The following is a 15777-nucleotide window of genomic DNA, read 5'->3' as shown; positions in this document are numbered from 1 at the left end:
CGTGAGATCATGACCTGAGCTGAAGTCGGATGCTTAACCGACTGAGCCACCTGGGTACCTCCCCCCCCTTTTTTAATGTTTATTTTTGAGAGAGAGAGAGAGAGACAGAGTGAGAGTGGGGGAGGGGCAGAGAGAGAGGGAGACACAGAATCTGAAGCAGGCTCCAGGCTCTGAGCTGTCAGCACAGAGCCCGACGCAAGGCTCGAGCTCACAGACTGTGAGATCAGACCTGAGCTGAAGTCAATTGCCTAACCGACTGAGCCACCCAGGTGCCCCTGTATGTCTTCTTTGGAAAAGTGTCTATTTGTGTACTCTGCTCATTTCTTAATTGGGTATTTGTTTTTTTGGATGTTGAGGTTGATAAGTTCTTTATAGATTTTGGATACTAACCTTTTGTCAGATATGTCATTTGGAAATATATCTTCTCCTATTCCACCAGTTGCCTTTTACTTTTGTTGATTGTTTCCTTCGCTGTGCAGAAGATTTTTGTCTTTTTTAAAAGTTTTGTTTTTACGTTTATTTATTTTTTGAGAGACAGAGAGAGACAGAGCACAGGTTAGGGAGGGGCAGAGAGAGAGGGAGACACAGAATCCGAAGCAGGCTCCAGGCTCTGAGCTGTCAGCACAGAACCTGACATGGGGCTTGAACTCATGAACTACGAGATCATGACCTGAGCCGAAGTCAGATGCTTAACTGACTGAGCCACCCAGGTGCCCCTTATTTATTTATTTATTTTTAAGCAATCTCTATGCCCAAAGTGGTCATTGAACTCATGACTCTTGAGATCAAAAGTCACATGCTCCACCAACTGAGCCAGCCAGGTGCCTCAAGTGCACAGCTTGAACTCACAAACCATGAGATCATGACCTGAGCTGAAGTTGGATGCTTAACCAACTGAACCACCCAGGCATCCCCGAAGGTTTTTAGCTTGATGAAGCCCCAATAGTTCATTTTTGCTTTAGTTTCCCTTGCCTATGGCGATGTGTCTAGTAAGAAGGTGCTGCGGCGAACGTCAAAGAAGTTGCTTCCTGTGTTCTCCTCTAGGATTTCGATGGTTTCCAGACTCATATTTAGGTCTTTCACCCCATGGACTAATTTCTAAAAAAAGTGTCAAACCTGTCACCCCATCATCGAGTAAGTGGCACCGAGACAATGGTTGTTAGGAATAAGACTCAACAGAGTTGATGCGAAATATGAAGAGCACCTGAAAATGTTTCAGTCACATGACATTGATGCTGTTAACATTTAGGATATTATAGGATTGTAGTAATAATTTTAATTTTTTTTTTCAACGTTTATTTATTTTTGGGACAGAGAGAGACAGAGCATGAACGGGGGAGGGGCAGAGAGAGAAGGAGACACAGAATCGGAAACAGGCTCCAGGCTCTGAGCCATCAGCCCAGAGCCTGATGCGGGGCTCGAACTCACGGACCGCGAGATCGTGACCTGGCTGAAGTCGGACGCTTAATCGACTGCGCCACCCAGGCGCCCCTGTAGTAATAATTTTAAAAGCTAAACATCACACATATTTCTCGTTGAAATCCAAGCAACGTCCTACCTAAGAAACGTGAGGATATGCAGAGGGTCCACATCCCACTTTCTGCTACTGACCTTCCATGGGGAAAGGCAATTTATAAGCTCATCATGACAGCATAGACATTACAGAGAAGGGAACAACTCACAACTCAATTTGCTTTATATCTGTACCTCCTTATATTAAGTTATTGAGCCTTGAATTCATACCGGAAACCTTATCATTCGTTTGTACTTCTTGCCAAGTAGAATCTTTGGGGGCTGTGTAGAAAACACATCAGTCTTCTTAAAATTGTAAATACTAGCAAGTCAAATTCTCCAATACACTTGTGTCCCAACTGAGAAAAAGGAAGTGCCAAAATGGGAGACATGGGACATTCCACCGGAATTAAGCTCTGTGTAATTATTTATGCAATTCCGAAAATACATTTTACCATATAGGGTATAAACCCTCTTTTCTCCCCATGAATTGTATTTAGCCATGGAAGTCAAAGGTGTTATTAACTTAAATCCTGGCAGAGCCTCATCTGTTTTAACACTCACCAACCCACATGATAATTACTGCTGCTATACACAGAACTTAAAATTGACATAAGATTTCTGCCCTCTAACCTGTTTTTAAGAATCCTTCACATCTCTGGGTTTTAGGCTGAAGGGTGTGCTGCCTCCCACCTTAACCCTAAGAGAGATTTATTGCACCGGGCCTGACTTACTGCTGACTGAAAGATGTTGCACGATCATTACTGTGCCCATGGGTAAAAGAGGAAGGGGCCGACCTTGGGGAATAGCTTTGAATTATGATAGTCATGCAAGGATAGAGATTTTGTCACAGAGCTAGGACAGAGGTCCTGGTAGAGAGATTTAGGAAAGCAGGGAAAGGATGGATAAGTGAGCAAATTAAGTGTGAGGGGTCTTGCTTTGAATTTGCTTGGCAAGGCTTTGCATCTGTCCTCTTTTTGTGGAAGAAGCAAGTGGAAAATGTTTTGCTTTCTAATGTTAGGCGTGGCTAACGTCATTTTTTTTTATAGTTCCTCCTCCCATGCTACTTCTTCATTTATTTAAGTATTTATTTTTGAGAGAGAGAGAGAGAGAGAGAGAGCATGCAAGCAGGTCATGGGTAGAGAGGGAGGGGGACAGAGGATCTGAAGCAGGCTCTGTGTTGACAGCAGAGAGCCCGTTGTGGGGCTCGAACTCACAAACCATGAGATGGTGACCTGAGCCAAAGTCAGATGCTTGATCAACTGAGCCACCCAGGCGCCCCAGCTGACATCGTATTTATAAAGCAATCGGTGTGGATCAATCTGAAAGAGCAATTGAAAGAAGAAAGGAAGAAGGGAAGGGAAGGAGGAAGGAAATAGGCCTATATCTCCCTCATACTGTTTCCCTCATATAGGCATACCTCCTTTTATCGTGCTTTACTTTATTGTGCTGTGTTTTTCACAAATTGAAGGTTTGTAGCAACCCTGCATAGAGCAAGTCTATTGGAGCTGTTTTCCCAACATTTGCTCACTTGGTGTGTGTGTGTGTCACATTTTGGTAATTCTCTCGCTATTTCCGACTTTTTCATTATTATTATAGTTGTTATGGTGATCTGTGATCAGTGAGCTTTGTTATTACTATTCTAATTGTTTGGGGGCACCACCAACTGTGCCCATAGAAGACAGCCAACTTAAATCAATAAATGTGTGTGTTTTGACTGCTCTACCAACGGGCTCTTCCCCATCTCTCTCTCATTCCTTGGGCCCCACTATTCCCTGAGACACAGCAATATTGAAATCAGGCCAATTAATAACCCTGCAGTGGCCTCCAAGTGTTCATGTGAAAGGAAAAGTTGCACATCTCTCACTTTCAATCAAAAGCTAGAAATGGTTAAGCCGAGCGAGGAAGGCATGTTGAAAGTCAAAACAGGCCAAAAGCTAGGGTTCTTGTGCCAAATAGCCAAGTTGGGAATGCAGAGAGGTTCTTGAAGAAAATTAAAAGTGCTGCTCCAGTGAACACAAGAATCATAAGAAAGAGAAACAGCCTCATTGCTGATATGGAGAAAGTTCGAGTGGTCTCAATAGAAGATCAAAGCAACCACAGCATTCCCTTAAGCCAAAATCTAAACAAGAACAAGACCCTAACTCTCTTCAAGTCTATGAACGCTGAGAGGTGAGGAAACTGCAGAAGAAGAGTTTGAAGCCAGCGGAGATTGGTTCATGAGGTTTAAGGAAAGAAGCCTCCTCCATAACAGAAGGCGACAAGGTGAAGAAGCATGTGCTGATGGAGAAGCTGCAGCAAGTGACCCAGAAGATGAAGGTGGCTCCACTAAATGACACATGCTCAACGTAGGTGACACAGCCTTCCATTGGAAAAAGGTGCCATCTAGGATTTTCATAGCTGGTGAGGAAAGGTCAATGGCTGGTTTCAGAGCTTCAAAAGATAGACTGACTCTCTTGTTAGGGGTTAATGTAGCAGGTGACTTTTAGTTGAAACCAGTGCTCATCGACCATTTCAAAAATCCTAGGGCTCTTGAGAATTATGCTAGGTCTACTCTGCCTGTGCTCTGTACATGGAACCACGAAGCCTGGATGATAGCACATCTGTTTACAACCGATGTTTATAATCTGTTTTAATTTTAAACCCACGGTTGGTACTTCTAGAAAAAGGATTCCTTTCTTTTTTTTTTTTTCAACGTTTATTTATTTTTTTGGGGACAGAGAGAGACAGAGCATGAACGGGGGAGAGGCAGAGAGAGAGGGAGACACAGAATCGGAAACAGGCTCCAGGCTCCGAGCCATCAGCCCAGAGCTCGACGCGGGGCTCGAACTCACAGACCGCGAGATCGTGACCTGGCTGAAGTCGGACGCTTAGCCGACTGCGCCACCCAGGCGCCCCGAAAAAGGATTCCTTTCAAAATATTACTGGTCATTAGTGATGCAGCTGTTCATCTAAGAACTCTGATGGAAATGTACCGTGAGATTAATGTAGTTTTCATGCCTGCTAACACAATGTCCATTCTGCAGCCCATGTATCAAGGAGCAATTTTGACTTAAGTCTTATTATTTAAGAAACCCATTTTATAAAGCTATAGCTGCCATAGATAGTGATTCTTCTGATGCACCTGGAAAGAGTAAATTGAAAACCTCCTGGAAAGAATTCACCATTTTAGATGCCTTTAAGAACATTTGTGTTTCATGGAAGAGGTCAAAACATCACTATTTTAATACGTGTTTTTAATGTTTATTTATCTTTGAGAGAGAGAGAGTGTGCAAGTGGGGAAGGGGTAGACAGAGAGGGAGACACAGAGTTCGAAGCAGGCTCCAGGCTCCGAGCTGTCAGCACAGAGCCCGATGTGGGGCTTGAGCTCACGAGCTGTGGGATCATGACCTGAGCTGAAGTCGGACGCCTGACTGAGCCACTCAGGCACCCCCAAAATATCGCTATTAACAGGAGTTTGGAAGAAGTTGATTCCAATTTTCATGGATGCCTTTGATAGGTTCCAGACTTCAGTGGGGGAGTCACTGCAGATATGGTGGAAATAGCAAGAGAGTTAGAATTACCAGTGGAGCCTGAAGCTGTGACTGAATGGCTGCAATCTCATGATAAAACTTGAACAGATGAGGACTTGCTTCGTAGGATGAGCAAAGAAAGTGTTTCTTGAGATGAATCTACTCCTGGTGCAGATGCTGGGAATATTGCTGAAATAACGACAAAAGATTTAGAGTATCACATAAACTTAGTTGATAGAGCAGTAGTAGGGCTTGAGGGGATTGACTCCAATTTTGGAAGAAGTTCTGCGGGTAAAGTGCTATCAAACAGCATCACGTGCTACAGAGAAATCGTTCATGAAAGGAAGACTCAATTGATATGGCAAACTCATTGTTTTTCTTTTTTTAAGAAATTGCCACAGCCACTCCAGCTTGCAGCAACCACCCTCCCTTGAGCAGTCAGCAGCCATCAACATCAAGGCAAATACCCTCCAGCAAAAGGATTACAACTCATTGAGCCTTCAGATGATGGTTAGCGTATTTGAAAGAAATTAAGTATTTTTAATTAAAACGTGTACTTTGCATTTTTAAACACCGTGCTATTGCACACTTAATAGACTACTGTATAGCGTAAGCATAACTTGTATATGCCCTGGGAATCAAAAACAATTCATTTAACCCACTTTATTGTGATGTTTACTTTTTTGGGGTGGTCTGGAACCAAACCTGCAGTATCTCTGAGATACACGCCTCTACACATTTTTTTGTCATATATGCCATGGGAAGGCAGACGTCAGCCTAGTCCATGCCAAATTATTACAAAAATCTGAATTTAAAAGGACCCGTGTTAATGGACTCTTACTGAATTTATAAAATGTCAAAGATTACATCTCACTTAAAAGATAAATCTCAAAGTGCTCTTTCAACACTCCCAGAACACCATGTAAAATGACTGCTGTGCCGATTCGAGAATATTGACATTTGGCAGCTCTTTGCTTGGCTCTCAACCGGTTTGCTTTTGCCTCTCTCTAAAATACTTTGGTGCACCTGTGCAAAGGCTCTGTGGAGACAATAATGAGGCTTGTCTGAGTGCATAGATAAAATGTATCTTCGGGAAAAATAATAGCCTCTGTTCTGATTTGGGTGATGTTTTTTGCAAGACAAGTGACAGAGATGCTTTAAAAATGTGATCCGACTCTCAGATTCATATTCTTTCCCAGGTCCCCGCTATTAATATGTCCGGGGTCTGGTTGACAGCTTGCCCTGATGATTCTTTTTGTTCCTACCATAGCTACAGCATTAGCACAAACCGCTTCCAACTGGAAATGGTGGCTATAGAAAAAAATTGAATTAAGAGCCATCCTGGGATAATGGGGATAGTAGTGTTTGGCCAGGACTACGGCTCATTGATGAGGTTTCCCCATTAGTTGTAGACAATAGAGTTGATATATTGTCTCATGGTGTTTGGGTTACTCTACGCATCACTGGAGTGAAGGATATGAGGATATTACAATTGAGGGAACCAAGTTAATTGGAGAAGAGAAGTTAATTGACTCCCCCATGGTCCGGAGCTAGTTAATGTTGGAGGTATGGTTAGATCCCGTTCTCCGGGAGCCTGGTGATGTGGTATTGAAATAGAATTGCTGTGGCATAGATATTTGGGAAGACGAATGAAAGGAAACTATAGATCTGAGTCCGAAGGACAGGGAGGAACTTCTGACTTATGATGCTGAAGCTATTTAGGAGGATCCATTGGGACAGGTACATATTCCATGCATCCTTTATATAGTGGAAGCACATCGTACTCATGTTTATTGCATGTGTATTCAACCACACTTTTCAAAAAGTACAGTAGCAGCTAAAATAAAATGTGATCTTTTTGTCAGATGGCCCCTGTATCAGCTCCTTTATCTGTGATAGATTCCAAGGCTGGATGGATACATCAGCTGTGTTGGAAACTGTGAGATCTAATACAGTATATACAAAACAACTTAAAATATCGAGGGTATTTCTGACTGTTATTTTTGTCTTATACCCAACTGTGAAATCAACTCCCATATAAGATGGAAATTCACAGTATTGAGGGATTTTTTTGCTCATCAAAAGAAAAATGATGGAAAAAATATGTGTGAATAGATTAATAGTTTTGTTTTTAAGCACTTAATAACTTTTTTGCCACTTTCAATTTTTTTTTGGCCCAGAAATGTTTTTTAGAAGGAAATCTAGTATGAGAACTTTAATATATTCTTAAAATGTATATTTTAATATATATAAAAACATTTCAAAATATGAGCCTTAGGTTTGAACTTGAAGCTGCTAATATTATTTCTCAGGGTTCTTTTGCTGGAAAAATAGAATTGAACTTACCGCTTTTTAAAATACGCTTTTGAAGTAATATACACCTACTGAAAAATACACATGCATACATGGAGTTTGATGAGTTTGCAAAAACTAAACACTCCTATGGAAGCAACAGAAAGATCATAAAGCAGAACATGACCAGCATGCCAGAACTCTAGGACCTGTGTCCCCTTCTTTTTTTTTTTTTTTAGTTGTTTTTACTTCAATGTTTATTTATTTTTGAGGGGGGGAGGGACAGAGAGAGAGCGAGATACAGAAGCAGGTTCCAGGGTCTGAGCTGTCAGCACAGCTCGCGAACCTCGAACTCACGAACTATGAGATCATGACCTGAGCCGAAGTCGGACTCCTAAATTACTGAGCCACCCAGGTGCCCCACCTGTGTCCCCTTCTTTCTAATCATCATCTCCCAGACCACCATCCTGACTTTTAACACTGTAGATGAGTTTTGACTGTTTTTGTACTTAATATATATGCATTCTGCTCATTATGATGTTAGAGATATTCATCCATCTGATTGTCAATTATTGTATAACTCTTATTCACATTGCTGTGTAATTTTGTATCGTGGGAATATATCTTAATGCTGTTGTACAATTTTTACAGTATAGATACTAATTTGCAACCAGCCAACAATGTAGGAGAATTTAAGTGACTATGCATTTCCCCCCAAACTTGGTATTTTTCACCTTTTTTTTTTTTAACAACTTTAGCCGTTCTGGTGGACATTGATTTTTAAATTGACTAAATAAACCTCTAGCAATCTCATACCGAACAAAGGTCTTTATTTTAGCAACCCGTGTGTGTTGGGGGTGGGAAGGGGCAATGTTTCATAAAGCAGAATGCTTCAACATCAACAAGTTCAAAAAAGAAATACATTTTGAATTACATAAGCAGAAATATCTCAGCACAGACAAGTGGTTTTGTTTAAAATACAGCCTTATTTTCAAAGAAAGCATTTCATTTGGGAATGAAGAGATATGCATATGGGCTAGACATTTATGGAATCTGAAAACTGACATTTTTAAGATTTTGGAGGGGAGGTGTGGGATAGAAGAAAACAGTAAGGACTTTATTAACTGCACCACTAATGATTGAGATTTTCATAGAAAAAACACGAGGCACTGGTTGATTTGTATTTTTATTACTGTTGCAGGGTCTCCATTTTGGTGCCTATTGGATATTGTTCCTATAAAGAATGAGAAAGGAGATGTGGTACTTTTTCTGGCCTCATTCAAAGACATAACAGATACAAAAGTGAAGATTACTCCAGAAGATAAAAAAGAAGGTTGGTACTGTTTTCAGAAAACATTCACAGATGGAGTAACATTTTGAAATTGTTTACTCAGAATCTCTAGGAGGAAAAAAAATTAAAAAATAACAGCAACTGATAAATATTCATAACTGTTAGCAGTTAGCGCTTGGTGCCTATTCCAAAATCACAGAGACTCACATGAATTTACATCCTCGTCTTTGTAATAAAGACTCATTTGACAGGAACCAGAAGTTCATATTCCTATGCAAATAAGATAAAGATGGAAAAACAGTTTAGAATATAAAGAGTCACACCACATTATTTTATTAGGGAAAAATATTAATCGGTAGCAATGAGTGAAGTTAAAATGATATGATTAAAAATCCCTCTCTCGGTTTCATCTGAAGTGCAGTTGCTCAAAATTTAGACGTGAAAATTTCACGTGCAAAATTAAGAATCCAGTGTTTAGTGGTTGCTAGAGTGGATTGCTGCAGACAAATGTGTTTCTGTATCTTATCGTACATAACACTATCATGATTTGTTTTAAGGCACAGACAAGCTTTTCAATGATCTTTAAAGGATTCTACAATTTTATATTGCTTTCCTTTTACCTTCTGGTTTATAGTTGTTAAGAAATTCCTTAAAATTCGTGCAAGCTGACAAAAACTGGCACTGAAAAAAATGTTGATATTATTTCATTTAAACAGGGGTAGGATTACATACTTTGGTGACCAGAGAATAAACAATTGTCATTGCAAGGGACTTCCTATGTGTGAAGTTCTTTATGAGAACCGACTATCTGACATTTCAAGAATTATGACTTGCTCAGAATGAACTCTTTTATTTCAACTCGTTTAAAACACATATGTGAGTGTTTAAAACATATAAAAGTCTCTTGAAATGACAACCCAAATGGAGAACTATTGTGGTGTGGTGCCTCTTCCCCCACTTCCATCATCTGAAATGTTTGCAAATGCACAATTATTTTCCTATGTATTTGCATGACTGAACAGTGTGGCATATTTACATACACAAGGAAAGAGCAGTCTTACAATTAAAGTTACTTGGATATTACAGCAAGTGTAATGCCTGTCCAGCGAGAGAAAAGAAAACGTGGGAGTCAGTATGCATAGATTTTGTTTTTAGGGGTTTTTTTGTGTGTGTTATAGGAATAGAGAAGGTGAGTATGAACTATATTTGCTCACAACACCGGGACACCAAATATGTGGGTTTTCTCCCCACCAAGAACCAGTTCTACAACTTTCTGGCCACCAACTGGGTGTCCTATCATTTAATTCAGCTCTGCGATGACTACAGAGTTAGTGTCGGTCTCCACACGCTTATGGGCTCATTCCCACGAGACTGTCCTCACTTCAGATGCCAGTCACAAATATTGGGTGCCCAGGGGACCTGTACTCGTCTGTCCAATTTGGCTATAAAGTTGGGGATTCCCCAACATTCCTCCTTTTCAAATTTAATAATTTATTAGAACAACTCACAGCACTCAGGGAAACACTTTATTTATATGGTTACAAAGGATACAATTCAGGAAGAACAAAATGGAAGAGATGCATGGGACAGGGCATGGGGAGGAGGGAGGTGGAGCGGCCATGCTCTGTCTGGGTGTGCCACACTCCCAGAACCTCAGTGTGTTTACCAACTCAGAAGCTTTCCACACCCCACTGTCCAGGAGTTTTTATGGAGGCTTCATTATGTAGACATGATTGATTACATCACTGGCCATTGGTGATTAACTCAGTCCCCAGCCCCTCTCCTCTTCCAGAAGGTTAGGGGTGGGGTGAAAGTTCCAACTCTCTGATTTTGGGTCTTTCACCATGGAAGCAGGTAGGGACTCCCAGCCACCAATCAATCATTAGCATATAAAAGATACTCATCATCCCAGGGATTCCAAGGGTTATAGAGTTGTTTGCCAGTTGCAGGAGGTAAAAACCAAATATATATTTTCTATTATGCTGCAATAGGGATTATTTGAATAAAATTATTATTCACATCTTAAATATATATGTGTGTATATCATATACCTTTATATATGTGTGTAGATAGAAGTGTAAAACTAAAAAGTAATATATGACTACTTTTTTCTTTTTTTTTTTTTCTTTTTTTTTTTTGCTTTAAAGGGAGCAATTTAATCAACCTGACTTGCTTTGAGCGGGAGAATCATGTGTAATGGTTTTATAAAATTTAACTCGTCACCTTTGTCTTAGGCCTGTCATGTCTGTAGATAGGGGAGAAATCCCTATCTTGGAAGACTGAAATTGACCAAAGGAGCAAAATATACTTACTCACTTGGGATTTGAAAGAGCTCAATTAAAACACTCCTTTTTCCACCCAAGTACTGGGCCAACTCAGAAGGAAATAAGAATAAGGCAGATGGGAGATCAGCATATCACCTTGATTTCTGATAAAACTGATAACAGAGAATGTGACGTATATCTACAGCAAGTGGGCTTCCTCTTGTGAGCTCCAGATTTAGGGAAAGTCACCCCTCCATCACAAACAGAGCTATAAAAAGGCAAAGGCAGAGCTCCCCAAGTTATAATTTCAAGCTTGGAGGACCAGAGCAGAACAGATGCTCCCCAAATACAGCTGCTTCTTAAAGAGGAAGGGGCCACCCTATGCATACCTATGTGTCCTTCCAAACTCAATCCGATTAAATTCCTCCTCTTCCTCTGGGAAGAAGTGAGTGAAGGAGCAGGAAAGGCCAAGTGTGTTACACTAACGGAAGTGCTTGCACATGAAAGACTGTACCTGACATTTGGGGGTGGAGGAGGGCATGAACTTGAATACTCTGGAACCAGTAACAATTTTACTAATTCAAACTCCCATCTTAAAAATGAGTTTTGCATTTACATTTAAATAAATATGCACCTGTTGGAATGAGCACTGGGTGTTGTATGGAAACCAATTTGACAATAAATTTCATATTAAAAAAAATAAAAAATAAAAAAATAAAAAAAATAAAAAAAAATAAAAAATGAATATGTTCATCTCTGTTCAGTAATAGACCAATTTTGTTCAGGTAACATATACAATCATTTTCTATCTCTTGCAAAGTGTAAAGCAAAAAATATCAATGAAACACATTTAACATTAATTAGATAATGCAAAATATGATTTATGAATTTTGAAGTATTTTGAAAAAAAATCCCTAAATTTTTTGTAGCTTTATAACTTCTTCCTCAAGTGATTATTACTTCATAGGAAGTTATGTACTATTTCTAAATAGGTACTGAAAACTTAACATTTTTTTCTGTTAATGCCTTAAGGTAAATGTCCCACAAAAGTATGTAGTATTTTTATAGAGGCCAACTAACTTATTGTTAGCCAGCATGGCTATAAAATGATCATAAAAAATAGATATATGTTTCTTTTTTTTTTTTACCTGCACTTAATAGAGGAAAGTACATTAAATTCACCAGTTGATGGCATGTCTTGTAGGAAAAGCACATCTTAGCGTATGGTATTTTTAGAACTTTGAGATAAGTGTTTGAAAATCATTAAAATGTCACTGTGGAACCGGAGCAGTATTGTATCATAGCACGAGAAAACTGTAAGTGAGCATGTAGCCTGACTTGACCCAAGATTGCATCTCATACAAATGTATCACTGAAGTTCACTGGCTTATAGAAATAAGATTTGTGTTAATTTCCTACCCAGGCTCAGATGATGGACTTTATAAGAGGTGTATGTGCACTTCTATTTTTAAAAACTACTTGAATCGTTAATATCTATGTTGTTTGGGGGTTTATGTGAAATGAGGTAAAGCATATTTTATTGAAAAGGCTAGCAAGGTATGGGATACAATAAACAGCATTGATGGGAGATTAGCATAAAACACAATGTTCTGTTTGTGCACTCTGTAGCTTTCAGCCAGTGATCTGGGTTGTGTGTCGGGGTGAGGGGGGCAGGGGGAAAGAGGCAGAAGAGAGGGCAGGAAAGGGAGGGAGGGAGGGTGTAAGGGACGTCAGCAGAAATCTGGTGTTTTTTACTACCCAATACCCTCCTTTTTTTTTTTTTGACACATTTTACTTCCATTCTAAAAATAGTGTGTAAACCACTAACTCCTATCCATGTCTAATATTACTGAATGCATTACTGATCTTTCACTCTCAGTAAGTAATACTTTAATACAATTTAAAAGTGAATTAATAGTGGATTAAGTAGTTCAACAAATACTTAGTGAGTACCCACTCTGTCTTCAGATTTCAACTATTGTTTGGGGATGTCAAAATGGAGACCGGATGCTTTGGATCATCTATACTTTAGCTCAAATCCTGGTTCTACCACATGTTTGGTATAGACTAGGGACTTATCCTGTCACAGACTGTACTCTCTTCTATAAAATGGGGCAGTCATACATGTCTACATTTGATTCAGATTGTCCAATGACAAAAATATTACAATTTAGTAATGAGTTTGATGCCCTTTATTCAAAGGGGAGCGCTCCATGGATTGAGAGTATACAGTGCTTCACAAACAGTGGAGTGCTATTCCCGAGGGATTTTGAGCAAGTTTTATAGAGAGTTAGAAGAGGCAACATGGAAACAGGGCATGATGGCCTAGGAGGTAGGGGATTTCCTTATGAGGCTAGCAAGGTCCTACTTTTTAGTGTAAGGTTAGCTAGCTAAAGCTGATTTGGAGGATTGTGCATAGTGTTTGTTAGGGTTCCTTGACAGGTGTTTCCCGTAAGTGCAGGCTGAAGTAGGTTTACATGTCAGGCCACTGGGTCCCCTGTTGTGAGTCCCAATACACAAATCAATTTTATCAAGGTTTATAAGAAATAATACATACAAATCGCACAGGACAGAGCATCTGGAATGAACTCAATAAAAGATGTGGCCATTGCTACATTCTCTCTGTTTTATTTTAATAGCTAGCTGTTATTGAGTCTCTACATCATACTAACAGAAACTGCCTGTATTTCCTATAACCATATGAATTAGGTATTATTCTTATTCCCAGTTACCAGTGTATTTAAGTAACTTGATAAATTGACATAGTAAAAAAAGCTTAGTAGAACTAAGATTTACATTCATATAATCAAACTCCGGAGTATGCATTCTTTTATTTAGAGTTTTTTTTTCCTCTCTCAAGAGCTTGTGATCTTATGAAGCATATAGATCCAGTATTTGTGATATAGTATATCGGGTGATAGTAGAGTGGCAGAAATGGTAAATTCTTTCTGGACAAGGGAAAGAGATAGGAGCCAGCAAGAATTGGAGCAGAGTCAACAAGATCTTCAAGGGGACGTTAATACTGAAGCAAATCTTGAAAGATGAATGGAGTTCGATGCACTGAAAGGAGGGGTTGTTAATTTCAGGAGGTGGACTAGCAAATAGTTGACCTTTTTTTGGGAAGTAGACTATAAAAGTCAGGGAGTTAAAGTTTATCTCTACATGGATGGACAGAGCTTAGCTCTTAAAGATTTTATTATGTCTTCTTTTTTTCCAAGTTTTTATTTAAATTTCAGTTAGTTAACATTTTATGATGTCTTTCTAAGGAGTTTAGATGGTGTGGAAATAGAGTTCACAGAAAAGTAGGACTTGGCAGAGGAAGGTGACGTCAAAGGAAGACTGATAAATTTCAGGTTTCTGGCTTGGGGACAGTTAGGGGCTGAATTGTGTGCCCCTCAAATCATGTGTTGAAACCCTTCCCTCACCACCTCAGCATGTGACTGCATTTGAAGATAGGGCCTTTAAAGAGGTAGTTAAGGTGAAATGAAGCCATTAGAGTGGGTCCTGATCCAGTCTGACTGGTGGTAAACTCGTAAGAAGAGGAGATTTGGTCATAGGGAAACATGAGGGGCGTGCAATGCACAGAAGAAAGACCACGTGAGGAAGCAGGGGAGCGGCAGCACCACTTTTTACTCTAAACACATGTGCTCTTAGGAAAGCAGGTCTTACACTCAAATTACTAAAGAACCAACTTATAATACTCCCACAACCCACTTTCCAACGACTGTTCCACGCTAACCTTGAAGGCTCTGGACAAACCAAGCTGGTCTGTTCACGTTCAACTAATACAGTTCACCCTCTTTCTTCTCCACACCCAGTTCTCAGATTTTCCCTCACTTGGGCCATCTTTGTCACTCCTGTTCACCATGAGAATCCCATCCCTTTTCTTTGTCATCAGTTTACCTGAATCACCTGAGTTCATAGTGAGGGTCCTTCCCTTGGACCACTCTGTGCTTGTTGCTGGCTTCATTCATCTGGCTTGTCTTGCCCGAGCTGTGAAGGGCCTTGAAGTTGGCATACTGCTTCAGAGTCTTTGAAAGACCTATACTGCCTTGCACATAGGAGACACAGAGGACATACTTGCTGATTAACTAATTTATCAAAGGACCTTCAGCTAGGGACACCTAGGTGGCTCAGTCGGTTAAGCGTCCGACTTCAGCTCAGGGTGTGATCTCACGGTTTGTGGGTTCGAGCCCCTCATCGGGCTCTGTGCTGACAGCTCAGAGCCTGAAGCCTGCTTTGGATTCTGCCTCTCTCTCTCTCTCTGCCCCTCCCCCACTTGTGCGGTGTCTCTCTCTCTCTCTCTCTCTCAAAAATAAATAAACATTAAAAAAAAGAAAGAAAGAAAAAGTTCCTTTCCCCTATACTCAGCTGCATGTGTCTCAGTTTTCCAGATTTCATTTCACAGCAGTTCATTCATTGTACTAATCTGGTTTTCCATTCAAGCCAGTTGACTATAATCATATGTGCCTTATTTTTCCAGGCACAGGGCCCAAGGCAGTTATTTTTGTTTATTTCTTGTAGGATGCCCCAGATTTGATTTGAAATGATGGTTGACGCTGGCCTATTCATTATGTAGCAACAACATCATCAGTTATCCCAGAACTGGAGGATTTTAATTGTAATTTCCAAAAAGTTGGCACTTCAAATTTGTCTTGAGAATTTAGGGGTTGACATGTGAAACTCCTTACATTATCTTCGGTGGTAATACAAACAAGTATTCAAATGCAATGGCGTCCTTGGTAGCCTAACTTTCCGCAGGCTGCCGCAGGGTGGCAGTATTAAGTACATTGACAAGTTTTATATTGCATCTACCTTTTCCTCTTAACAAGTGGCTTCTGAATAAATAAAACTAATGAATAGCTGCACGACACAATTAAATATCAATTGCATTTAGCTACAAGAA

The 15777-nt window shown here is 39.9% G+C and overlaps 1 protein-coding gene across 1 annotated transcript in view; it reads left to right on the top strand.

The window, feature by feature from the left end:
- KCNH8 (potassium voltage-gated channel subfamily H member 8) overlaps positions 1 to 15777 on the top strand; it is a 356045-nt gene that overhangs the window by 145956 nt on the left and 194312 nt on the right. Inside the window, exon 3 of the mRNA XM_047100054.1 lies at positions 8518 to 8649. Coding sequence (XP_046956010.1) covers positions 8518 to 8649 — 132 coding nt within the window. The remainder of the gene's footprint in view (positions 1 to 8517; positions 8650 to 15777) is intronic.

This window comes from Lynx rufus, unplaced genomic scaffold, assembly GCF_022079265.1.
Source record: "Lynx rufus isolate CCGP_SWC_20201006 ecotype Redwood Valley unplaced genomic scaffold, mLynRuf1.p SCAF_5, whole genome shotgun sequence".
Taxonomy (NCBI): domain Eukaryota; kingdom Metazoa; phylum Chordata; class Mammalia; order Carnivora; family Felidae; genus Lynx; species Lynx rufus.
Note: the sequence above shows the minus strand (reverse complement) of the source record. Positions and strands in the feature narration are given on the sequence as shown.